The 27,307-nt window shown below is 38.2% G+C and overlaps 2 protein-coding genes across 8 annotated transcripts in view; both read left to right on the top strand.

Moving 5' to 3' along the window:
• LOC117989251 (CBP80/20-dependent translation initiation factor) overlaps positions 1–14,069 on the top strand; it is a 38,689-nt gene extending 24,620 nt beyond the window's left edge. For all 5 annotated transcript variants that reach the window (XM_034976597.2, XM_069503208.1, XM_034976596.2 and 2 more), the window contains 5 exons: positions 7,407–7,557; positions 7,899–8,157; positions 8,988–9,178; positions 9,558–9,752; positions 10,320–14,069. In XM_034976597.2, the coding sequence (XP_034832488.1) occupies positions 7,407–7,557; positions 7,899–8,157; positions 8,988–9,178; positions 9,558–9,752; positions 10,320–10,541 (1,018 nt within the window). In that variant the 3' untranslated portion in view covers positions 10,542–14,069. The remainder of the gene's footprint in view (positions 1–7,406; positions 7,558–7,898; positions 8,158–8,987; positions 9,179–9,557; positions 9,753–10,319) is intronic.
• A 1,412-nt stretch (positions 14,070–15,481) lies between these two features.
• Positions 15,482–27,307, top strand: part of Frl (formin-like protein) — an 81,049-nt gene continuing 69,223 nt past the window's right edge. For all 3 annotated transcript variants that reach the window (XM_034976586.2, XM_069503205.1, XM_069503207.1), the window contains exon 1: positions 15,482–15,893. In XM_034976586.2, coding sequence (XP_034832477.1) covers positions 15,741–15,893 — 153 coding nt within the window. In that variant the 5' untranslated portion in view covers positions 15,482–15,740. The remainder of the gene's footprint in view (positions 15,894–27,307) is intronic.

Below are 27,307 nucleotides of genomic sequence, written 5' to 3'. Positions count from 1 at the left end.
TACCTAAAAGTGTATTTCGAATATCTAAAAGTTTGTGATTCGCGAAAAAAATTACTTAAATATTTGAATTTTCCTTTGAAATCAAGTTTAAATTTTTAAAATCTAATTGCTTGCAAACATTGCAAATACTGTGATCAGTGATAGTGTAGAAATGTGCAAAAAAAGTTTCTGAAACAGATCACTGACCCGGGAAAAATAAAAACAAGTACATATTACTTATCTGAATCGAATATTTCAGCTCTCAATACTAAATTACTTTGTGGGAAGTGTTTTCCAAATAAAATACCGTTTGTGTAATAATAAGTGTGTAGGAAAATTCTATAAATAAAGATGTTATGAAGTGAAATGGAACGTAAGAGTACTTACTAGGTTTTACCGTGTATTTTACTGTGTATCTGCCTACTGCCAACGCCAAGTTTGCATATTTAAGAGATCTACAGTACGATTAGGCCTCTGTATAGATCATATAATTATGTTACAATGTCGAGTAAACACACGGTCTTTATCTAAATAGTGTTTACCTACATGTTGCTGTGAGATGAAGTGATAAAGCCTAAAAACATTTCTGCTGTACGATATTTGGATGATTCAAAATGGTTCGCGGAAGATTAAGATATTCTTCTTCTGATATGTGAGTATTAAATTCTTTAGAAAGTACTTCTACCACAGTACGGCTAAATCTACATAAATTTGTTCCTTATAAAGTTAATCCGATTACGACCAAAACTTAGCGCAGTTGTTGTTGGGGCTTGCTTGAAGGTTTTTGCCATAGTACCATCAAAATACAACAAAGTCATTGCAACGCAAGCCGGACATTGGCTAGAACAGAATAATTTGAACATAGATTAATTTTTTTTTTCCTTATTATTGAGTGCCAATTAGCTACTCAATTATATTACGATCTAGCCTAATGTATGACTAATAAGTAATTTTATTAAATTTGAATTTAAAATCTAAATTGAGCAGTTAACGGATTTCGTTCATTCATCAATCATCATTGAACTACCTTCATACAAGGAGCTTCGATGTTTAAAGTTAATATAATAACGCGCAAAATTTAACTCCTCACGCGCCATTTTAACTTTTTGTGTCAAATTTCATGTCAAAAGTACGATTTTAGTCCCTATTTTAAAGGCGAACCGTACTTTTGACATGACAGTTGACCCATAGAGTTAAAATGGCGCATGAGGAGTAATTTTTTACGGACTATAATTTCATCGATTTAATTTCGGTTAGATATAATATCATAGCACAAAACATGACAATAATAAATCAATAATAATACCTATGTGAAAATTACGGATCCGGCAGGATTCGAACCTGCGTCTTCTGGGATCGCGACCGACGCCCAGACGTGCTCTGACCGTCAAGCCATGGTTCGATTGCTGCCAGTGTCATTGTAATGTTCACTCAGTACTGAAGCTACTGTGTTTGAAGAAAGTTTCTTGAAGTGTAGGTAAAAACACTATTATAAAAAATTACAAATAAGTATGTGCCTTCTTGTTTTGAATTACACAATAAGTTAAATTATTATGGTAGCAACGGTATGGCAACATTCAAATGGCGGCGGCTTCCGGTGCCTGTCATTAACTTTATTTTCGTTTCACCGGTTATTGAACTCAGGTGAATCAAAATAAGAATAAAGATTGAAACCACGTGAGTTAAGTCGGTATTCGCTTTATAAACAAACAAAAAATTAACTTCCTGAACGTAGCTACCTGTAGTTACGTTCAGGAAGTTGCTTTTTTGTTGCGTTTTTTCAGCACTGGCTGATAAATTAACTTCTGAAAGTTCTATGTATTTATCGACTAATTCCTATTAGTAGATAAATACATAGAATATGGCGTAGGTGTTATCACATTGCGCCAGTTCTCCATTTAAATGTAAAAATTCATTTGTTTTCCCATCTAGTAGAGTGCGACTCGGGATGCCGACTCATTCATTAGTAAGTATATAGGTATTGTCATTGAGCTGTCATTAAAAACCAAGGTCGGACACCACTGGATGGACAATTTTCCGTTTATAAACATGATTCACTCGTGTTTTAAGTTTGGCCATTTTTTCATCGCAGTTTATACTTTATCTACCTACTAGATGATGCCCGCAACTTTGTATGCTTGGATTTAGGTTTTTAAAAATTCCGTGTGAACTTTTTGATTTCCCGGTAGGTATTAAAAGTAGCCTATGTCACTCTCCAGGTCTGTACCCTTGCAAAAAAATCACGTCGATCCGTTGCTCCGTTGCGACGTGATTGAAGGACAAACCAACAAACAAATACACTTTCGCATTTATAATATGGCTAAGGATGTAAGTAGATATAAGTTATTAAGTAAGAATATATTTTCTATCTGCTTTTGGACTATAGCAAAGCTTTCGACATTGTCAATCATAAACTTTTATGGCCGTTATTTTTTTATAGGACGGTCTTATTAGATCCTGGAAATCTTTATATGAAATCCTTATAGGTATAATTTTCAAACAGAGGGTCATATTATCATATCACCTACATTCACCTAACGTTCAGATAGGGTGGAATGGGGCAATCCCCTATCACTATTTTTGTTCATAATGGTATAACACGATAGCGAAAATCTCCAACGTTTTGATACGCTCTCTATATTTCAAATCACATCAATTAACAGAATCACAAACTCAAAGTAGATTGGTAGGTAGGGCAACTCAAAGCATATACCTACTTAGAAATACGTTTATATTATTTTCCATCGGTGACTTTTCATTGTGCCATTTCGTATCTCAAATGTTCATCTCAGGTTGCCGCCTACACTCTCGTAACATGCCCATTCTATTCATAAACCCCATTTTATGAATCACTCCTTACTCTTCATACAGACGTCGTCGTATTAGAAACATTCGTGCGATTATCCAATTTATTTATCTCAGGAAATATTTAACATTCTTCGCGAGGACTCCTGTTACCATTTTGTCCTTGTGTTACCTTTGAGGTTGTTACACTCTTTGTAGTGGCATAAGTATTATTATAAGTAGGCCTAGGCACTTCCTCCAAGCAAAAAAACCGACTTCAATAACCACAAACACTAAAAAGTAGAATATAATTTAATTTATTACCCAATATATTATGTATACAAAAGTTATTGTAGTTCTATAGTAATATTTTTGGAGCCGGTGCCAATTAGCCGCACGAGCCGTCTATCTACTCTTCATATTATTATTTTGTGACTCCACATTGGCACCGACTCCAAAAAATATTACTATAGAAAAAAAGAATTAGCCAATTTGGTGCAGTCGTTTGGAAGTTATGCGCGTACCTACATACATTTCGGCGATACATTTTTATTTTAAGTAAATTGATTTGTACATAATAATTGATGTAACCCATTCATTGCACCATATTTCAGCAATCTATGATTGCACCCTTACTTCAAGGGTATTTGTGTATTTTTTGTAAAAAATTCTTCAATCTTCTTGCACCGTTGCATTGGGTTGGCCACCAAATTCGTATTGTCTATCTACCTATCAGTCATTTAGTAATTTAGTTTTGTACAGTACGCGGCCGAAAGTAATATTCATCTACCTTTAGAAGGAGATAGCAAATTTGTCGAGCACTGTCTCTGTCGTTGAAACCGACAAAACGTCATATAGGTATGAGTGACAGAGACAACGCTCTACAAAGCCGAAATATCATCCTAAAGGCCGATGATTGGCCGATTGATGATGGCCGGGTCTCCAGACCTTGTACGTAGGTAAGTATAATTGTGGCAACCATTACCTTTTTACTTTAATGCACGTGTTCGCAATCAGTCAGTAGGTACATTATACATATATATAATTATTTACCACACCACATTCGTTAGTTAGATCGCGTTGACTCACTTCAGTTTCAGTCTAGGTAAGTAACTAGGTAATGCGATCGCATGGTGTTGTATTTCCCGCGGTAGAAATACATGTCTTTAGGAAGTCCTTCGAAATTGGATTTAGCTTACATAAGTATTACCTACAGTGAGCTCATACACGCGTCGTTCTACCTACCTGTCGAAGCCTTAAGACTTGTGAAAATAGAAATATACTTAATTATTAGAAAAACCGAATAAGAATGACAACGTTTGGTTTGAATGAATTTGTGAGGTAGCAGATTAAAAAGTACATAAGTCTAGTAGGCCTAGAATAATTGTCTATCGGCATTCTGTGGATTACTGTAAACTTAGATCAACCCATCACCTCCCATCGTTTATGGCTCCACCAATCTCGCGGTTAGTAGGACAGAATCTAAGAAGGGCACCCGTTCCTTACTTGCTCTTGGCGTGTTCCAGGGGCCCTACATATCATATTTGTCCTTCATGTTCACTCTCCAACTCAAAGGCTGGATCATTCCTCTCTATGATTCCATGCCTGGCATGTGTTTGCTTCGAGCCGCTTCGTCTCTTATGCCAGTTACAATTGTGATTGTACACAAATTCTCACAGCCGCTTAGTCGCAGTTCTCTCCGCCCGATAAGACGAGGGCCGTGTAGAAAACCGGTCCCTCTTCCCCACATACGATCTCGTTCAACATTGTGGCCCGTCAGTCCCACAGATAAGAAATGAGATCAGTAAATTTTTCAGGATTATAGCCCACCCTCGATGGCGAGAGCTATGCCTGGAGTTTCTCTACGTGGTCAAATCAGAAATGGGGATCCGTAAGAGAACGAGAGCTCAGCGGGTTGCGAAAATGAAATGGCAATGGGCAGGGCTCATAGTTCGAAAAACTGATAGACGTTTGGGTTCCAACGGTGACTTGGAACATGACACACCGGAAAGAGCAGCGTTCGGGCTGCGCAAAATCATGGCGTGTGGAAGTCCCGACAAGAGTCCAGCAGTGGACGTCTATCGGTTTGCCTCTGAGAATCACATCACCATTAAAGTCTTTAGAGTGTAAAGACTGAATGACGCATATTGTGCGCATATTTAGCGAATGCATTTCAATGTGTGTGCTCTGTGCAGACAGGACGCGCCACTTGCCCTAATTTCGCACCTCACTCCTCACCACTGTCAACGCCTACCAACGTGCAAAGCACTATCATTTATTTATTTTCTTTAACAGCATTGTACCTGTTTGTCAAACGTAGTGATTATATTATCTTTGTGCTTGTCCGCCTTTCTCTATATAAGTATGTTTAAATGCAAATTTTGGAACTAATGGTTTTGGCTGTTAATGATTTTAAAAACGTGAAAATTTAAATCTATATTACTCTGGTATATTTTGGGTCGTACCTACACTTTGTCTATCTGTACCTACAATTTGAAATTAGGTATGCTCCCTCTTCATCTCTACTTATGAGGATTTATTCTAAATTAAGTGTGATGTAAAAATTAAAACGAAGGGAATTCGGTCCTGACGATATCAAACAAGTCTCAGGGGAGTCTGGTGAATCCTGGCGCGGCGCAAGACCGTGGCGTGTGGAAGTCCCCAAGAATCGATAGACCGTACGCGGCAGAAAGTAATGTACATCGGCCTTTAGAATGACATTTCGGCTTTGTAGAGCGTTGTGTCTGTCACTCATACCTATATGACGTTTTGTCGGTATCAACGACAGAGACATCACCATCATCCGATAGACTACAATGCTGGACATAGGTCTCTTGTAGGGACTTCCACACGCCACGGTCTTGCGCCGCCTGAATACAGCGGCTCCCTGCGACTCGTCTGATGTTGTCCGTCCACCTAGTGGGGGTCTTCCAACACTGCGTCTTCTAGTGCGAGGTCGCCATTCCAGCACCTTGGGAGTTGGGACCCTAACGTCTATCGGTTTTACAAACTATGTGCCCTGCCCATTGCCACTTTAGCTTTGCAACCCGTTGAGCTATGTCGGTTACTGTAGTTCTCCTACGGATCTCCTCATTTCTGATTTGATCACTTAGAGAAACTACAAGCCATCACTTGCTTTCTCCATCTCTCGCTGAGACAATGCTCTACAAATCCGCTATCTCCTCCTAAAGGTCGATGTAGATTCTTTTCTGCCGCGTACATACTAAGTGTCAACAGTGTCCGTCTGTCGGTTGACGACGATGACGCTGAATAGAATGAAGCAAAATTACAATCCAATTATACAATGAAAATGTTCAGATGGCCACAGGAAGTTATGTAGACAATACCGATTGTAATAATATGGTACATAATATGCTTGACACACACTGCTCGCCATGTAGGGGCGCGGACCCTGCGCAAGCCGATGCGGGCTGTACGCAAATGGGCGATTTTGTTGGGAACCAAATTCGGCGATGAGGAAATATTTTTTGTCGAAGGACTTGCTTTCGTTATATTTTGAAGTTAGCTAATATGATCATGATCAACCCATAGCCTGCTCACTACAGAGCCTGGTCTCCTCTCAGATTAAGAAGGATTTTGGCCATAGTCTGGCCATGTGCGGATTGGTTAGCTAATATAGTTAGTTTTAATATATACAGTAGAACCTCACTGATCCGGCACTTCAAAAGACCGACACGTCTAACAAGCCGGCTCCCAAGTTGCACAAAAACAGACATCAATTATTAAGGATTATTTTAAAACTATGTACCCGATTAGTTCATTGTGACTTGTGAGATATGTTACCTACAGTTATAAAAAAAACGTTTAGAACATGAACACAAATATATTGTATTCGCTTTATTTTGTTATGAATTTTTCTATACATTCCAGCACCCTCTGGTTTTTAGTAGTGCCTGATTAGTGTGATTCTACTGTATTATAAAATATGCTGTGACGTTTGTTATATACTTAGGTATTATGATTAATTAAAAATAGACATAAATTGCTGATTTTTATCTGGCGTCTAACTAGTCTGATAGAGATCTGCTCGTGAGCTAAAACAATAGCGTCATATGAGAGTATCGTGAGAAAATGTTATGTTAGACTGGCCTCTGGGCTGCTAATTTTAAAAAATGTGCGTATAAGATGTACCTACTTACGCACGGTTGAAGCAAAGTTAAACGCACGTACGGGATTCAAATTGCTCAAAACGCACATTAATATATCCCGGGATTGAGTATCCGATCTCCCGAATATCTTTTAAGTTCTTCTTAAGAGTCTGCGGTCTGCCTCTTCGGGAGGATAATTTCCATGAAAACTGTTAGAGATAGGAAAAATTTGTTAAAACAAAACAAAAATAAAAATCATTAAATTATACTTGCCTAGATTTTGCGGAAATTACGCAAAACCACGTTCGGGGAAACATTTGAGAGGAAAAGGGCGGAAGCCGGCATTCTACGGGTGGGGATTTTTGAGGAGATACAGTTTCTAAGAGCATAAGGAACACATGTGCCAAAAATCAAAATGACGTTATTTAATTTGATGTTTCATAATAACTAGGTTGAGTTCGATGTTGAATCTTTATACTCTCCATGCTTATCATTATCATGCCCTTTGTAAACCGTTGTCGTGCATGTTTCCAGGCCGGCGCTTGGCGTGGGCTACGGGAGCGTGGGGCTGCAGCACTCGCGGTCGGTGGTGCTGCACGCGCAGGTGCCGCCGCACTACCGGCCCGTGATGCCGCCGCACTCGCTGCTCACCAGCGCCTCGAGCGGCAACGTGCCACACGCTTCGGTGAGTGGGGACCCTATTCACTTCTTAGTTCTTATCTGTTCCTGGTCATGTTTTCGCACTAGAAGTTTGCTCGCTATACGCAGCCTGTTGGTACGACTTGCAGCGAGATCACTCATCCAACTTCACTCAAGAAGCTTTGCAGACCCAGAAGTTTGCCAAGCGATTAAAAAAATGTTAACGATCTTATGTACTCAAGAACTGAAAAACTTAAATGCATAGGTAGCGTGTAGCTTTTTAACCTTTTGTCAGAACAATACATGAAGAAGTGACTAAAAACAAAAAAGAATAAATCATGAACATAATATAGCATGCTGATAAATCACAATGTAATGTTATTCCAGGCTGGACCACGCGTGCACTTCAAACTGCATCCACAGCAGATCATCAACGAAAAGAAGAAATCGTCGCCTACTCTGACGAACGGCAATGGCAAGAACATTAGGCCCCAGGCCTTTGCGCCAGGACTCAAACGCTCTAAGTCTCTCACCTCAGCAGATACTCTTGCCAGTGGAATGGCGGCACTAGGTCTGGCCGCGGATGCCGGAGACCTTGGCAATTTTCCGCCAGAGATCCAAGAGTGCATTGACAAGGCACTGGAAGGTGAGAAAAATGGTGTGTAATCCTTTTTTGTTTTTCGTCTCCAGCACAATGGTGAAGGAAATTGGTGTAATGGAAGGTAGAAAATTGGTAAAGAGTTTGCTTAAGTATCTTATTCCCTTTTGGTCAATTTAGCTTGCATGTATTTACAGAATTTTGCTTGTGAACTGTGTAAAATAGAATACCTACACTTCTTCATTGTAAATATGTTTACGCAGGTCCTATTGGCAGAAGATGAGATATTGGTGAGAAAATAAGTTGCGTACGCACCAAATTCTAGCTTGGACACCATTGACAGAGAATTTTTCTGCCTGTCTCACTGTAACATAATGTTATACCTACTTATGCAATGCACAATGCTTTCGTACGTCAGATCTTGCGAAAACACCTGCACCGGTCCAAAGAATTTGTGCAAGGAAAGGGCATTATTTGTTCGTTCCAATTGATTAGCAAACCCAACTCTGCAAATGACTGTTGGATGACAAACACTGCATTTGGACTGCTGTGCAGTATAAACTGACTTCTTGGGCCAAGATAATAAAAGGGTTTCTTCGGGCATGGAACATCTTAATTTTTTTGCACGCTCTCGAGTATGACTTTATTACCTACAATATATGTTGGTTTAGACTTCAGTTGGTAAATCTTGAATTGGTAAAGTGAAAATGACACTAAAATAGGACTGACCATCCTGAGCGGTCTTTTTCTGCATTTTGGTCAAATGATAATTTTCTTGACATTCTGCCAAAGCATATGTCCCAATTCCGATGAGCTGTTTGTCTGATCAAAGAATTCCCTATATAATATTATGATGTTGTGGTGACGTAAATCTTTAGATCCGAACGCGGTATGTGCTCGCACGCTGATGGATGCAGTGGGACACCTTGTGTCTCGCGCCGTGGAGTCTCCTCGGTACGCGCTGCCGGCCGCGCGCCGCTGCATCGCGGTGGTGGAGCGCGAGCAGACCGAGACCTTCCTCGAGTCGCTGCTCAACACGTGCCAGCAGTGGTACCACGACCGCGACAAGGTAATGTGTTGTTGTGGTGACGCGGACGCGAACGCGGTATGCCTCGTACGCTGATGGATACGGCGTGGCTGGTGTCTCGCTTGTATCCGTTACATATACTTAATAGAAATGAAACTTCTTTGATTTATATTCTTAAAAAAATTTGGCTACTTAATAGTTTCCTTGTCTATAATGACCCAAGATATCGATTTTGAAAGATTTCTGTCCTTAGCTGGAATTTTAAAAAAAAGGTGGCTAAAACCACTGCATGGAGTTTGAGCTGTCACTCATAAAGATGGTTTTATACAATTTTATCCATGCAAAATTTACATGTATTTTCCTGTGCGGATTTTCCACAGTTTCTCGGCAGCTTTCCCCTAATCGATTCCCGGTTTCACAGCTTCTAGGTACAATAGTGGGCGGAGGAAGACCACGTCTGATGGCGTTCCTCTCGTTTCTGCTGGAGATGTACTGCCAGCTGCGACGACGCGCGATCCAGCGTCGCGGCAACAGCGCACCTGGGCATGTGCTGTTGGCGCTTATATGCAAATGCTGTGAGGACTGTATCCGTCAACCAGTGCCTTCACCCAGCGATGTGAGTATCATGTCTTTCTCCTGATTCAAGTCCTTTTCAAGTTCTCCTGATGTTTTGATCATGCAATGAATGTCAAACCAGAGTTTAAAAAATATGTTTTGTTTATACGGTTTGAGCTGTCTCCGAAAAAGTCAGATGTTCACTATCCCATTCATCAACGACGCTATTACAATCGTTGAGGACACAGGGACGGACGCAGATAGTGAGAATAAGGAAGCCTCGATAGAAAGTGGAACTGCAACGGGGTTAGGGGATCTTCTGTAGTTGTGCCATCTAGGGTATAGAAAGGGGAGAAAGATCTTAGGGACAAAAAGTCAAGAAGGCACCCCGGGAACACGCCAATGGCAAGTACCGGGTGCCCTCGCGCGATTCAGACCAAAACCGCGAGGTTGATGATGGACCGTTAACGCTTTGAAGAATTGTTTACTATAGTCATATCTGTAGGACCTCTAAATGAAGACCTCAAGAAGCAAAACCCAAGTCACATAATTTTTATTACCGTATTATTTATCTTTAGTTTGGTGTTGAAGTCCCATCTTTCATCTTTTGGTATGTTCTTTCTTTCAGACGGAAAATCTCTTCTTCGTGCTGACATACATCGGTCGAGACCTGGAGACCCAGCTCCCGGGCGACCTGGAACGCCTGCTCTCAGCAGTACGAGACGCCTTCATCAACACGGCGGCCGCTCCCTCCATCCGCCGCACGTTGCTGCAACTGATAGAGTTGCACGCGTCGCGCTGGCAGCTGCCCGGTTGTGCCGTACTGTACTACTACCCCTCCTCCAAGTAGAGTCACGAGCTGTTGTAGGTACTAGGTAGGTAGTTAATTGTTTTAAACTAAAACATTAAGTACCTAGGTATTTTAACTTTTAAAGATGGTGACGGCTTTATATTTGTATTCACCAATTAAATAATTGTAGATGGTGTCTGTTGAATGCAGTGATCGAGTCTAAAGGTGCGTACACACCGGGCCAACGAGAATAGTCAAAGTCAGTTTTTTTTGATCGTTTTAATGAACGTGTTACGTCGGTTGTCGGATCACGTTGGACCGTTGTGTGCCCACCATTATGACGATGATTTTATTTATACAACAAAATGGTACATGTATTATGTAAGTACATTACTATATTTTTATTTATACGTAAATAGAGAAATTGTTTTGTTGTAATAAAAAAATAATTCAATCACTTGTTCATTAATACAGTTCCAAAATTATATATTTAATACCTACTTGTATAAAGTTCATTGAGGTTTGGTACCTACATATTTAAATCGAAAATTGCTTATTCACTAACATCCTCAAATAATACGTAGGTATTAAAATACGGATATCTAGTTTTATATTCAATAGGCTTGAAACCAATGTAATATATGTTGTAAAATTTTATAGTGGCAATTTATAAGTTCCTAAAAGCGTATATTATAACTATCTATCTATAGTTATAATCTGTTTGTCATATCATTATAATATTTATAAATTTAATATTAAATAGGAGGAGGGGTGTGTTAATATATTGTGTGTAATGTTCTTTTGTATGGTAGCGTATTTGACTGGTGTAATAGTGCATCTAAAGTCCATAAATGATATTTTGCCCCCTTTTGGCCCCTTGAGTCGTATTTCTAAACTAGTCTCCTTTTTTAGAAGATATTTTAGCTACAACAAATAATAATTAGATGAATCTATGAACAAACTGATCAAATGTTTAGGAGGCCCTCGAGGCCTCCTCTAATCGGGGGCCCCATGACCTTTTGCGAGCCATGTCAAAGTTACGCCACTGGTGGATTTAGTACCTATACAAAGGTTACAAGCATTTTTAGAGAGTGTTTTGTTCCGTTTCGTTTTCAGTTGTGAATAATCGTTATTTTCGTAGTGTTGCGTTAGTTTATTACTATTAGAGGTCAAAAAATCTTATCACTTATTTGTTTAGGCAATAGTTGCCATAAGTTCATGTCAAGCGAAGCGAGCACTGCGTTTTTTACCTGTAAACATCCTTTTGGAATATTGAAAGTGAATTGATAAACTAATCTCAATTGTAACTTCTCAGCAAAATATCGCAGTGTGTGCAATGCTTTATTGTGTATAATATGGGTAGAAGAAAATTTATGTCTTTTAGTTATTAAACTAACGTTAAGGTTTTGAAAAACGTTGTATATCTTACTTAGAAAGTTTGAAGCTATAAAATTAAAGAGACTGCACACTGCGCCATTTTCGCGAGCAGTGTAAGCGCGGCAGACGCAACTTAAATGTGCTGCGAACGCGACAGTCGCAACCTCGACCCACGCGAAAATGTCGTCATGTGTAAAGGCAAGGCACTTAGATTTAATTTTCCCTTAATTTATTGTTGATTTTTATCAATGAGCGATATAATGCCTAAAAGTATTAAAGCAAAGTACGTGTAAAATAAGTAGTTGACAAATCAACGGTGTACATTACTGTACGATTTGCGCGCATAGTACATCGTGCATTGCACCCTTTGTCGTTAAACTAACCCTAGATTTTTTGCCATTTTTTATAATACATAGGTTACCTTACGTTCCCTAATTAGTATGTTTTTCTTCAGGCTACTTGCCTTCACTCTTGGTAGCTAGATTACCTTCTAGATAGGTACTTACCTACTATTTTTATTTGAAAATAAATTTTATTATTCTTAGAAAAAAGCTTCTTTTGTTATAATTAGGTAAGGATTCGTCTAGATGAGTGCGAAAAACGTACGTTATATTATAACGATAGGATCGTTGATAGTGCTAAAATAATTTATTTTTCAAGAAATCAAAATGTATGTACCTAGTTTGTAGTTACTCACTTAACTATATTAAATTAATTTAACTTTTAATTTTTATTCAAAATTTCGTAAGATTCTAAAAAACTTGAAACTAGTATTCAAAGCTCACTTCAGTCCCTACCTACCTATCTAATTGCACGCCTCATCTAGATGAAATCTAAGTACTTCTAAAGTTTTACTATTAACGTGCCTTAGGAATTTTCTATCTATCTATTTTTCTATCTATAAAAAATAGAAAAAAAATATACTAAGAAGTTTGACTGAGGTTTGCGAATATGTATAAATGCTTGTGATATTTTTTTAAGTTTTTTTTTAATCTTCCCTGTTCTAACTTCTAACCAAAGACTGCATCCATTTGGAGATTTCCGTGCATACACATCTTTGGATCTAACAAATAGAATTGGTGTAAAAGATGAGTGTCATACTCATCACACACAAAATTCGGTCATTGTGATATCCAAATTCATTGTAGAGCCAACGATTCCACATTTTGTTAGCCAACGAGACCGGTGTGTGCCTACGCACCATTATAATATTACCAACACTTATAAGTAGGTAGATACATTTTTTTTTGTTGAAGCTGGACCAAATCGTCTTGAGCATCGTTTTCGGCTCTGTACAGTTAGCAGAGCTGGGATATAATACTGTCTGTTTAGATTTTATGATGTAATTTTTCAGTGAAATAATTTACATTCGTGTTAGAGCGTTTTTTTATGGAGCACCGTACGACACGTTTTGCTTGTACGACCTGTCGTACGATCTGTCGTTTGTTACGAATGACATTTCCAGTCACGATACTAATAGGCTAAAGCTACTGCGGTAGTTTTGATAAAGAGTCGCACGACTCTTACATAAAACCATTGTATCGTACAGCCAACAGGTGGCTAGGAATGTCGTAGCAACATAGCAACTTCAGCTCTACCGACGACACAATCAAGAATCCGTTTGAAAACCGTGCTTTATGCATAAGTAAACACATTATGCTTTATTGAAACTACTTGCGACTGATGGCTCATTTCAATCGACACGAATTTTAAAGCGTAGATGTTAGGTATGCGAGCATATCATTACTCGCAAGTCACAAGTGTAGATATATTATAGCTCTCGGAGTCGTTACTACATTTTGTCGTGTCGTGTGATGGTTGGTGGAAAAACGCGTTTAGTTTTAGAATGTCGTGTGATCAATATTATCAAAATAAAAACTAATTGTTAATTTTAAGCTTTAGTTTTACAATTGTAATAAAATAATAAAAGACCATCTTCTATCATTTATCAAATTAATGCATTCATAATTATAAAAAGTAGGTTGTTATATTGTGTAGGTAATGTTTTTAAGAAAATGGAAAACTATAAAAAAAATGGTGCTAACAAGAACATTTATTTAGAAGATTTATAATAAAATATGTTATACTTACGTAAATATAAAACCTAATAATTGGCTTCGGGCAATAAAGTTATATTCTAATAGGTACAGCTGTATTTTCTATACTTAACGTGATATGCAGAAACCAATAAAATATAAATTATATAATGCACTGGAATTTTGTTTTATTAAGATTGTCTCTTACATCGATAACACACTCATCCGATCCGAATTCGTGAAAATACGGATATAAAAAATAATCTATGACATATTATATCTACCATACAAAACAACATATACAAAAAGGAACGTATTTTCACGGACTCGGATCGGATGAGTGCGTAACCGCTGTTACATATAAGTATATCTAGGCAGTAGGCCCCCTAGGTCAGCGCACATTGAGCAGCAAAAATACTCAAGTAATTTTCATTGGTTTGATTGAATCTGCCTATCTAATCGCGAATCTGGCAAGTTTAGAATCTGTCCAATACCGAGTAAAGGATTTTGATTTATTCACGATTTATTACTATACTGAAAATTGCAAGAAACTGATGATGGCAGCTGATATGATAGAAGGATGATTAGTATTTAGTGGTAACGCAAAGATTCTCGTTCGAAAAATTCAAATTCTTGGCGCCGTAACTCCTTATCAAAAGTAATTCTAAAGGGAAACGCACACTTATCCGAGCCGAACGAATTTTAGAATTCTGGACTTACATGAAATCTCATGAAACCTCGCACACTTCTCCGCGTCGAATCGTCCGCATCTGCAAGAACCCCAGAAATCACAGAAATCCTAGATGAATTCGGATGACGTCATCAGATTCGGGGCGGTTTATGCGGTCGACTCGACCGATACGCTCGTACCCTAATATAATACTCACAGAACACATTTACTCCAGATAATACTACTCTATGCGCTCGCATTCTATCCGTTGCGGACGACAGAGCAACGCGCGAGTACTATTTCTTCATTGTTTAAAAAATGAGTGACTCTAAATTGAGTTGATTCTTTTGGCGCGGTCGATTCTTCTGGTGCGGATATATGTGCGAGGCCTCCTTGACTCTCGTATAAGTGTGCGTTCACATTAAATGGTCTATTGCAGCTTTCGCTTCAGTAAAGATTGCATTTTGATACTTTAGAATAGAACACAGAATTCTTTATTATTTTCTGTTAGAGCTACCATACTGATATTTTTTATTTATTTATTCATTTATTTTTTAAATTTGCCGCGCTTTTCCAGTCTTCATTCGTTAGGCAGACTAGTTCATTAACCATAGGTGAACTTAATTCAAAATCACATCCATATTAATATGTTTAAATTGATGAAATGGGCAAAACATTTCATTTGAATACAAAAAAAATTAATTCATAGCCAATTTTAAATAATTATACATATAATAATAATTTAATGGGTAAAAAGGTAAAAATGAGAGAGAAAAATTTAATGGGTAATATCTGTTTCCGAACGCAATTCATCCATATTCGAAACTTTAATCTGTGCTGAATTCCTATTGGCTGTGCGTCTGTAATCATAATCTGTGGCGTCTGTCAAGCACTTCACTGCCAAATGCGCCACTAAAGGCGCTAACTTCGCTTGATTGCCGCAAGGCGCTTGCCGTTGCCGCATTTCGTTTTGTGTGTCGGACGTGCTTAGCTTGCATTTTCGCCGTGGGTATTTGTAATTTGTATTAGTTTGTTGACGATTTCGATTCGAACGCTCGCTTTATAATGTGATTGTGACCCATTGAATGTGTTATGTATTCTTCACTGTGATAAAAAATGACCTGATGTAATTGAAACGTGATTTATGGTGTCTATTAAGTGGAGCTATTGTGTAAAATGGGTTTGATAACTTCGAGGGATCAGACGATGTTGGACGGACCGGTCGGGAGCACCAAAAGCCACCATGTACGGCAGCCGTCGACTAGGAATCGGACCAAGCCCCCTATGCCGGATCGGGACGAACTGGAAGAACGATTCATCAAAGTTTTGGTATGTTACAACATAATATTTGCCGGCATCCGTGTGTGTTTACAAACAGTGTAATTGTTTACGGCTTTCCACAAGGTATTTTGGATTTTCTTTCGATGGTTTTTGTTATCAAGCTTGATATTTTCGTCAAACGTTGATTTTAGAGTTCGATAAACTATCGACATATTGCTCACTATTGCAATTTCGTATGTTTGTTTACTTTGTCTGGTCGGAAGGAACACACCCAGTCGTGTCTATGCACTCTGGGCTGTATTGTAATACATTATGAATCATTACTGCATTTTCAATTAAAATTAAGTTACCTGTTCATTAAAACTTACAAGGACTATTCTGGGTCCATAATCTTGTGAATTATAATAAGTATACTTAATTTGATTGTAATTGGAATAACTCTATTAGTTATTTGATAGCAAATTATACAAACAGAAGTTAGAAAGTATTTACAGTTTCAATTTTTATGTTTAGCAGTAGTAGTCTTTATATTTAAAATGACATATATCTTTTAGTTACTTAATAAGTCAGTAACACATATTTAAAACCGAAGGTTCACTTTTTAATAGTGCAATATTCTTAGTATCCGGTATCCGCCCCCCATTTCATACTATATCCTGGCATATCTTATCAGTATCACCCAAGTCCCCACTTCCATAATTTATTTTAAATAGTGCATTAATAAGAAGTCTGTAATGGATTTTGTACGGCCAATAATCAATAGGGTCAATGCATTAAAAATGTATTGAATCAAAATTATATTGATTGTAGCTAAGCTGTTACAACTTGGTAAAAATGATTTGCATTTTTTTTAACCCACTTCAAAAAAAGGAGGAGGTTCTCAATTCGTTGGGATCTTTTTTTTTTTTTTTATGTATGAAACCGGATAACTCGAAGACGCCTGGACCGATTTTGAAAATTCTTTTTTGTTCGAAAGGGTATACTTCAAAATTGGTCCCATTTAAATTTGGTGAAGATCTGATGAACATCTTCGAAGATAGATACTGGAACTCCTCAACGGATAAGAGTAAATTGCTCGCGATCAGTGTAATAGCTTAGTAAACAGTAGATTTTTAACCAGTCATAGCAAAATTCCATGGGGCCACTAAAAATTGTGAAATAAATTTTTTTTACAAAAAAAATAAAAACCGACTTCGATACACAAACACTAAAAATTGAAAAATAATTTAATTTATTACCGAATATATTATGTATACAAGAGTTAATATAGTTCCATAATAATATTTTTTGGGGTCGGTGCCAATGAGGTGCCATTGTGGAGTCTCATAAAAATATGAAGTCTAGACGATTCGCGCAGCTAAAGCTAATTGGCACCAGCACCAAAAAATATTATTATGGAACTATATTAACTCTTGTATACATAATATATTCGGTAATAAATTAAATTATTTTTAAATTTTTTGTGTTTGTGTATCGAAGTCTAGCTTCGAAGTCGAAGAAGAAGAAAAATTTTTATAGTTTGGAAGAGTTTTACTTATATTTTGAATGTGTACAAGTGTGAATGTGTACTGGCAAAGATGTAGGAATTTCATGAAATCTTTGAGAAAAAATCCACAACTTGGACAAAGCCATGGGAAAAAAGCTAGTGTAAATATACAATTCTATGTGTAGGTGTACAAAAGTAGAAAAGTGGGTTCACTACTAACACCGAAATTAATGTAACCATTCTATCCACAATCTGTTTGCTAGCTATGTTGTTACTTGTCAAAATAGACCATACAATTTTAATAAAGCTATAACAAAGTTGCTATCTGTGCCCAATTGGCACACTTAAAAGCCAATAATTAGGAATTACTATTTTTACTAAGTAACTTATCAACAGATTACAGATCAGTTTCAGTGGATTATAGCAAGTTAAGCTTTTGGTTCATTGTATATCATGGATTTCCACAAAGTAACGCCTGCTTCTATTCTATACAAGATATTGCATAGTTACAGAAAATAATGTACATCAACCTTTCAGATGAGATTTCGGCTTTGTAGAGCGTTGTCTCTGTCACTCATGCCTTCTTCACTCTGGGCTGGTTTCCGCACTTAAACGTTTCCGTCTGTTGTGCATGTCACTCATGCCTATGTGACGTTCTGTCGGTCTCAACGACAGAGACAATGCTCTACAAAACCGCTATGTCTTTCTAAAGGTTGATGAACATTATTTTTTGCTGCATACTGTACTTTATATTACTATGTAGTTTGATGTGCAACATTCTTAGTATTCCGTCCCTATTTCATCAAATATCCGGGCATATCTTATCACCCCACTTCCACAGTATTATATCATTCTGCTAGAATGGGAAATGTAGAGGCATATGGTTAGATAACAGTCAGTCAGTCAGTCGAATGTTATATTTCCTGTTTAAATTAAGTAGTAGTATTACTTATCTCACTATTGTATAGTGTATGAATGAATTTCTTGAGAAATGATAACCACAACAGTGTTTGTGAAATTGTGTAAACTTACATTATCTTGAAATTGTTTGTAGGATTGTATTTATAAATGTATAAAAGGAAAAGGTGAGTGAGTGACTGACTGACTGATCTATCAACATACAGCTCAAACTACTAGCCAGATCGGGCTGAAATTTGGCATGCAGATAGCTATTATGACGTAGGCATCTGCTAAGAAAGGATTTTTGAAAATTCATCCCCTAAAGGAGTGAAATAGGGTTTTGAAATTTGTGTAGTCCATGTGGACAAAGTCGCGAGCATAAGCGAGTTATAAATATGTGTATTTTTAGCATGAATACTTTATTGTTCACATGCAGTATTATTGTTTTAATTTTTTGATTTGTCATACTTATTTGTTTCCTATAATAATTTGTTAGTGTCATATATATATTGAAACAGTGACAGTCTAGTGGTTAAGACTTTGGGGGGATTCTGGGGTTCAAACCCTGGCATGCACCTCTTTTTGAGTTAAACAGCTGTAATTCTCGATATTGAGTGAACTCGATTAGTAGTATTTTTTTTATTGAGAAATAAATGTCTTTAAACTGAAATGGACTTGCAGAAAACATTATTTGGTTTCAAAGCTGAAGTAAGAATTAAACCAAAAACATAATTAAGTAAAGTTTTGTTACAAACATACTAACTGCCGCACTCAGAGACGCTTAATCGTTACTTAAGGCATTAACTAGTATGGATAAGAAATGCCTTAAGTAACGATTAAACGACTCTGAGTGCGGCTGTAAGTGTATTCATGTGATAATAAATAAATGTATATTAGGTACATAGTACAGTCAGCAACAAAGCTAGGTATGCGCCTGTATAGTAGCTTGTTCTGGCGGGTGCATACCTAGCTTTGTTGCTGACCCTACAAGAAACTCCGTATTATTTCATATTTTTTGCAAAACCAATTTACTTATTTAAATATGATAATATATTTTATTTGTCTGAAAACGAACAAAATAAATACATAATATAAAAATTAGTCATTATCTACTTTTAGGTCAGACATAAACAGGAAAATTACTGTCATCTTTTCCGAGTCCCTCTGACATTAATAAGTAAATTGCTGCGAGTTGGTCATCTTGTGTGCGTCACATACAGATCTGTTAGAATAGGGTCAATAAGGGACCTTGGCTTTAATCACTGATAGTTTGTACTGTTACTTTAAATTCAAATATTGCCTGATAGCCTAGTGGTACTGGTTAACACCGACAACCTCCCTGGCGCAGTGGTAACAACTGTGGTCTTATTAGTGGTAGATCTCGGGTTCATTCCTGGCAGGGATTTGGAATTTATAATTTCTAAATTTTTGGTCTGGTGTGGTGGGAGGCTTCATCCGTGGCTAATTACCACCTTACCGGCAAGCCGTGCCGCTAAGCGATTAGCGTTCCTGCACGATGCCGTGTAGAAACCAAAGGGATGCCCCTTTGGTTTCTTCAAATGGCAGTTTTAAATAAACCCATGCGGGTTTATTTAAAACTGCCATACCCCTTCCAGGTTAGCCCGCTTCCATCTTAGACTGCATCGTCACTTACCACCTGGTGAGATTGCAGTCAAGGGCTAACTTGTATCTGAATAAGCTGAGCGAAGGCCTTTCCAGTAAGGTAGGGTAGGTACATCTGGGATACAACAAGCGTGACATAGGACTTATTAAACGCACCACTGCCACAGACCCCTGTGGGCTGTGGCAGTGGTGATTGCTAGTAACTATACTTCATATACCTACACTAGCGGCACGCTATGATGGCCGGTTTGACACATTACAATAGTGATGTGGAATGTCAATTTATTCTCGAACAAAAAACAATTAAGTTTTGTTTTTGTACCTGATTAAATAGGTTTAATAAAACAAAAATGTATATGTTTATTTAATTTATTTGAACGAACTGAATATTTGAACGAAAATGAATATACATACTTTATATGCACACAAGAAACATATGAATACAAAAGATACCGAAAAAGGTGCCACAAAAGGCCATAATTAATCAGATTCGTCCATACTACTATTTTCACTGTCGTCACTGCTATCATCACATACATTAATAATTATATGTTCGTTTTCTATAATATTATCTATTTTCACATCTCTTTCATAATCTTCCCTTATTAATTTAACAGTTCTATTCACAACCTTTTCCCAGTCTCCTTTAGTCACATGTTCACAAGCTTCTTCTAATAATTTTAGCATTTTTTTTGTGGTAAATGGGGGTTCTGTATTGTGTCTTGCAGCATATCCCTTAATTTGAGCCCACACCAACTCAATCGCATTATACTCACAATGGTAAGGCGGTAACCGTATAACTCTGTGCCCATGTTCTAATGCTATTTCGTCAATGACGTATCGGATCTTGGTTGGTTTGTTTTCTTTTAAAAGACGTACTAATTCCGCTTTTAACATATTCATGTTTGCATCTACGCCATTTTTACGAAGCCATGCGACGATATCAGCTTTCTTTTGGGATTGGGCAGGTGGCTTGTCAATTTGCATCGAGTGGTATGGGGCGTTGTCCATAATTATAATAGATGGTTCAGGGAGGCTACACAACATTGAGGTAAACCATTCAGTAAACTTTTCTCCATTCATGTCTTCATGATAGTCTCCAGTGGTTTTTGACGCAAAAGCCATGAGAGAACCTTCGACAAACCCGTTGATGGTTCCGGCGTGACAAATTATAAGTCGCGATCCTTTTCCTACAGGAACTTTGGAAGTAGATGCTGCTGTGTCATCGTTCCAAGAACGGCCTACAGTATGGTTAGCATTAAGCCATGTTTCATCCAAGAACACAACATTTTGCCAATTTTTGATTTCTTTCACTTGCCGTAAAAAAGTATACCTTGCCATCGCTATATCAAATCTTTCCATCAATATTTTGCGTTTGTTACATTTTTTGTATCGAAATCCAATGGTCTTCAAAATCTTCGTTAAAGAACTTTCCCCACCGAAGAATAATCCAGCTTCCTTCAGTGAATGCACCAACTTTTTTCTTGTTGGATACTCCTTCTGTAAATAGTAGCCGTAAACATGTCTTCGGATAGCATCGGCATCAAAGCTATCGATGCCTACGACTGGTTTTGCTCGTTTTCCTCTTTTTTGGTGTGTGAAGTTTATTTTCTTCTGTGCCAGTCTCGCCATATTTTTTTTTAGTTATCCGTCTAACAGTTCGTTGTCCAATATTAAGCGCATCAGCTACGCGTTCAACCACTGACGTTATAGGTAAAATTGGCCCTCCATTTTGAGCTTCACGATCGAAATAGTTACGAAGGCGTATTAGGAACTCACGTGTCTGACTATTTAGAACAGTTCTCTGCGTACGTTCGGTCATATCGACGAAATCCACAACAAAGGGCTTGAACAGAGTCCAAATTAACGAGCAAGGGTCAACAGTAATGCAGTATCAATATTTGAAATCCAAAGCCAGGTCAAAACTATATCACAATCGCATTGCACTGACAGTTTATACTTTTCGAAGCAACGTCAATTCGAAACTGCTTTGTTTTGCATTGAGCATTGACGCGAGTTTGCCGGAGGTAGTAGTTGTGCTAGCCAGCGATCCTATGTGACGATCGTATTAGATTCCATTTTTAAAAATTTATTGATATTTTTTTGCGATTTCAGAGGTTTGTCCACATAGTGAAAATTGTTCATATTCACAAGTACATTCACCCCTTAAATGGTGCAAACTGATTTTTCTACACTTGTATACATTTAAGAAATCAATTTAATAAATAAATTTTGAGTCCTAAACCTAAAACTACATTCGATAAAATTTATGAATCTCTGCACATCACTATCGTCAATAAAGTAATACAATTATTTCCTTCAAAGTCGTTATCAATTAATACGGAACTTCATGAGCGGACAAACGTCAAACCGGCCATCATAGCGTGCCGCTAGTTTAGTTAAAGTAAAGGAAAAAAAAACACCGATCATGTACTTAGTCATTTTACTGGCAATTTTCAATTTACCCAGTGACATAATAAATAGTCAATTGTTACTTCATTAATTATTATGCAAATAAATTTCCATTGAAAAAACATTATTATTAGCTGTATTACATTTAGTTAGGCACAACGCACATCATCGCATACGTTTAAGTTCGCATGAGACAGCATGCAAAATCACTGCTCTCGCGTCACGTCATCACACCCCTCCCGCACCGCTCCACTTCCGCAGCAGGAACCTACGTCACACACCTTTGAGAACATTATAGAAAACTCTCCGACATGCAGGTTTCCTTACCATGTTTTCCTTTACGGTTGAAGCAAGTGATATTTAATTGCTTTAAAATGGCTCTCCAATAATTTTAAATGGAGTAACTACTAGAGGAGAGGAGAAAACTAAGAGGTGCGGCCCGGGGTCGAAACCCAGACTCCGAATAGGACGCGACGTCTTAATCACTAGGCTCTCCCAGCGTACTACTTTTACGCAGACAGTCTGATTTTTCCCCTTACGTGTGCTATTAGACGCGCGATGGTAGTACGCGACAGGTCGAGAAGGCAACCGGGAGGGAACGCCTCACACACCCGCACAGCCCCCGCGCTAACCCGGTGCGGACGAGTGCAGGTATGCGGGGCGTCCCCCCGCCTCATTCCCCGCTTGCCATCTCGACCTGTCGCGGACTGTACAGTTCAGACAACGAAGTGATCCTATAAGGGTTTCTTTTTACTTTTGGGGTACGGATAATGCACTTGCGAACTGTAGCAGAGGTAGATTTTGATGAAATTTGATACAGAGATAGCTTGCATGCCGGGAAAGGACATAGGCTACTTTTTATCTCGGGCAATCAAAGAGTTCCCACGGAATTTTTGAAAACCTAAATCCACTCGGACGAAATCGCGGGCATCATCTAGTTTTTATATGATTTCACGTCACCATAGCCCTAATATTTGACATATCATCGATTCAGGATCAAACCGAGGGTCCCCTTACTCTAGTTCACTCTGCCTTTACTACAATTACTGTACTTTGTCAATAACTAGTTAGCAAAAGCTTTTCTTAAATCTTTTTACTTTAATCTCTTGATTACAGCTACTCAAATACAAAGTCGTATTAATCAAATATTTCAATTGAAATAAAGTCACCCACGTCTGTTTGTCTGATTAGGATGACTAGTGGCATACAAAAAGTTTCTTCAATACTAAATTGTTTTTATTTAACTGTAGTCATCAAATAGTCACAAACAGAAAAAAACTCGACCAAAAAAATTGCTTTAATGTACCGAGCTACGATTAGATGTCATACTCACCAAAGATGTTGTAATGTAATTCAGTAGCAATAGTTCTTTATAAATTAAAATAGTTATTACTAGCTTACGACCGCGACTTCGCCAGCGTGGACTACACAAATTTTAAACCCCTATTTTACCGCCTTAGGGGTTAAATTTTCAAAAAAATCCTTCATTAGCGGGTGTCTACGTCATAATAGCTATCTGCATGCCAAATTTCAGCCCGATCCGTCCAGTAGTTTGAGCTGTGCGTTGATAGATCAGTCAGCCAGTCAGTCAGCTTTTCCTTTTATATTATACTAGCTTATGCTCGCAACTTGGTCCGCGTGGACTACAAAAATTTCAAACCCCTATTTTACCCCCTTAGGGGTTGAATTTTCAAAAATCCTTTCTTAGCGAATGCCTACGTCATAATAGCTATCTGCATGCCAAATTTCAGCCCGATCCATCCAGTAGTTAGAGCTGTGCGTTGATAGATCAGTCAGTCAGTCAGTCACCTTTTCCTTTTATTTATATTATATAGATTATTTTGTATATTCTATTTACAATGCAGAAGCACAAATAATCTGAGCGTAACAAAAAGGAATCAGAAAGCCCAAGACAATGATGGCCGACAGCCAAGTGTGACGGGCGGCGGCCGCTCATCGGTAACCAGCACGCATGGCAGATCACACGACTGATTAGCTATCGTGGCCACAGGCGACTGCTTTCCTTTCAATCCATCACTATCAATCTGTCCTACCAGCACTTTATATCTAACTATAGGTTCAAAAGAAAAAGATGTCTTGAGTGACTGATCTATCAACACACAGCTAAAACTGTGGGACGGGCTGAAAGGCATGCAGATAACTATTAGGACGTAAGCATCCGCTAATAAAGGATTAGCGTTTAAAATATCGTGAGTGATTTCCATTATAAATATAGAAAAAACCGGCTTTAATGTCGACTAAATACGTGAGTTAAGCTGGTTTCTTCTGCATTTATAATAAAGGATTTTCAAAATTTAACCCCTACACTCGTTTCTTGCTTTTGATTTTGGTGGGTTATAATCTAGTAATAAATAAAAACGCGTTGACAACACAATGAAAGTAAGTAAAAGTAACCGTTAAAAGTTTTAACACAGATTATAGCACTTAAAAATGAACAAACAATCAACTTGACGACGCGACGTTTTACTAGAATATATCATAGAAATCTAGTGTGGCCAAAGATATTTAAAGAGTAGACCCGCTATTATCAATAACGTTATTTAGATATTAAAATTGTTATAAACCTAATAATACCTCCGCTCACGTGCGTATTTTATCGGACATACTCTTAGATTTAGACTAGTCAAGGTAATTTATTCAAACTAGGTACAGCGAAAGAGGTCCGATAAAAGATTAGGTACGGCAACAGACTATTCTGTTCTGTGACTAACAGGGCAGAGAATTAATCAGATATTTGCCATCCAAACATCAGTTATTGCATTAGAGTCTAATGATTAGACGATAAGTTATCTGTTAGCGCGATGATAGTCACCTAAATTTTTGGCCGGAATATTTCGGACTGCGCTAATTTGTATCAAGTGACAACTCAAGAGTTTCGCTTTGCGTGTGTCGACGTGCTTATAGCTTCATACAAATTAGCACCGTCTGAAATATTCTTGCCGGAAATTCCGGCCCGATGCATCGTTTTAGTCGCAGCAATGACTGTGACAAAATTGACAGCAAAGCCTCTCAAATCTAATGGATGCCAAAGTCCTGCAGTCGACTTAGTCGCACCAATTACTGTGGCAAAATTGACATTAAAGCCTATCTAATGCATGGCAGTCTGCAGTCGACTTGTTGCTTTTGGTATATGTTCTATTGCTTTCAGATTTGTCGCTTTGTCCTGTCTTTCACGACTGAAACGTTTAGGTGTCTGCGTTGTTGGTGCAAAAAGCGCATTAATGACATAAACGCGTGCCGTGTTCGCGGAGTCACGTAGTTGCGGAGATAATATCATGGTGGATTTAAGTGACAAGTGACAACTGGGAATTGTCGATTCGTTATGCAGCACGACTAATTTATTTACCTACAACATTACCTGAAGAATTTGTTCCGTGGTTGTGCTACATCGTTGGCGTAAGCGTCGACGAATGTCCACTGTTGAAAATAGTAGGTCTATCTATTCTCTTTTTTTCAAATATATTATATATTTTTATGTTCGAGTGTTTATTTATATGTATACCTATGTATGTATATGTAGTTGCATTGTGACTCCCCGCCTTACAGTTCTATAAGTTCTTAAGTATGGGTTGCCTGGAAGATATCACTGTAGCGATAAGGTCACCCTTTGTTTTTCTGTATTTTTTACTCTTGTGTCATAGTATTAAGCAATAAAGATGTTTAAATAAATAAATGTTGATAATAATAATTCACCCATTGCTCATGTTCAAGATCTGAGTTCTTTTACCACTGTTTTAGTAGGGAAAATCCTCATAGATTCCGTTGACCGCTCCCGTGAAGGCACTGAGGATATATCAGACCTGCTGGCAGTTCTGATTACATGATGCTGCCTAAGATGAAGCGCGTTTGCCTAGAAGATGCCTATTCACTCTTGACTTGAAGGTCATATTAAAATTGAAGTGGAAACATTTTTTTTAAATTCATTATAGGCAAACGCTTGACCACAATCACACCTGATGGAAAGTGATGATGCGGCCTAAGATGGAACACGTTTACCTAGAAGATGCCTATTCACTCTTGTTTTAAAGATACCCGGGTTGTAATTGGCAGGAAACACATATCGTGGAAGAGTATTCCAAACCTTACTGATGCAATAGTTTTTACTTTTATGAAAACATAGACTTCATAAAGGCCCACTTGGTCGTATTTTCAACATGCAAACGTGAAGGTTTTCTTGTAGCATTGGAAAACGTCGGCGAACGCGTTATGTAGATGCACGGCAGGTGTCAGGAATGCAGCGGGACCGGGTGCCGGTACTGGGGTGACCAAATCCGACGTTGGCGTACTTAACCACTAAAAAATACTACGTTACACGTTTTTAGAGCTCCGTAACTTGAACGATGCCAACGGGACCCTATTACTAAGCTATCGCTGTCCGTCCGTCCGTCTGTATGTCTGTCTGTCTGTCTGCATGTCAGCGGGCTGTACCTATCTTAGTTTTTAAACTATCGTGAGTGATTTCCATTATATATACTATACTAGCTTATGCTCGCGACTTTGTAGGCGTGGACTACACAAATTTCAAACCCCTATTTCACCCCCTTAAGGGTTGAATTTTCAAAAATCCTTTCTTAGCGGACGCCTACGTCATAATAGCTATCTGCATGCCTTTTGGCTTGATCCGTCCAGTAGTTTGAGCTGTGCGTTGATAGATCCGTCAGTCACGTATCCAGTCGACGTTAGCCCGATTAGTTTCAGGCCCATCCGGGGTCCTTTATCAAGGGGGGTCAGTCCGCGCACGCGTCGCGTTTAAGACTCGGACGTCGTGTTAGACGTCGGGCTAACGTCGACTGGATACTTGAGTATCTAGCCGTAGAAATATATTATGTATATATAATGTACCTATCTTGTAAACCGTAGAAGGTTGAAGAGTCGAAATTTTCACAGAATGTGAATTCCTATTGCCGCTATAACAACCAATAATAAAAAATTCAAAATGGCCGCCACAAAAAAAAAAGTGTTATTTCTTGTACGATGATACGGAACCTTTCGGAAGCGGATCCGACTCGCACTTGGCCGA

Source organism: Maniola hyperantus, chromosome 15 (assembly GCF_902806685.2).
Source record: "Maniola hyperantus chromosome 15, iAphHyp1.2, whole genome shotgun sequence".
Lineage (NCBI taxonomy): Eukaryota > Metazoa > Arthropoda > Insecta > Lepidoptera > Nymphalidae > Maniola > Maniola hyperantus.
This window is presented reverse-complemented; position numbering and strand designations above follow the sequence as displayed.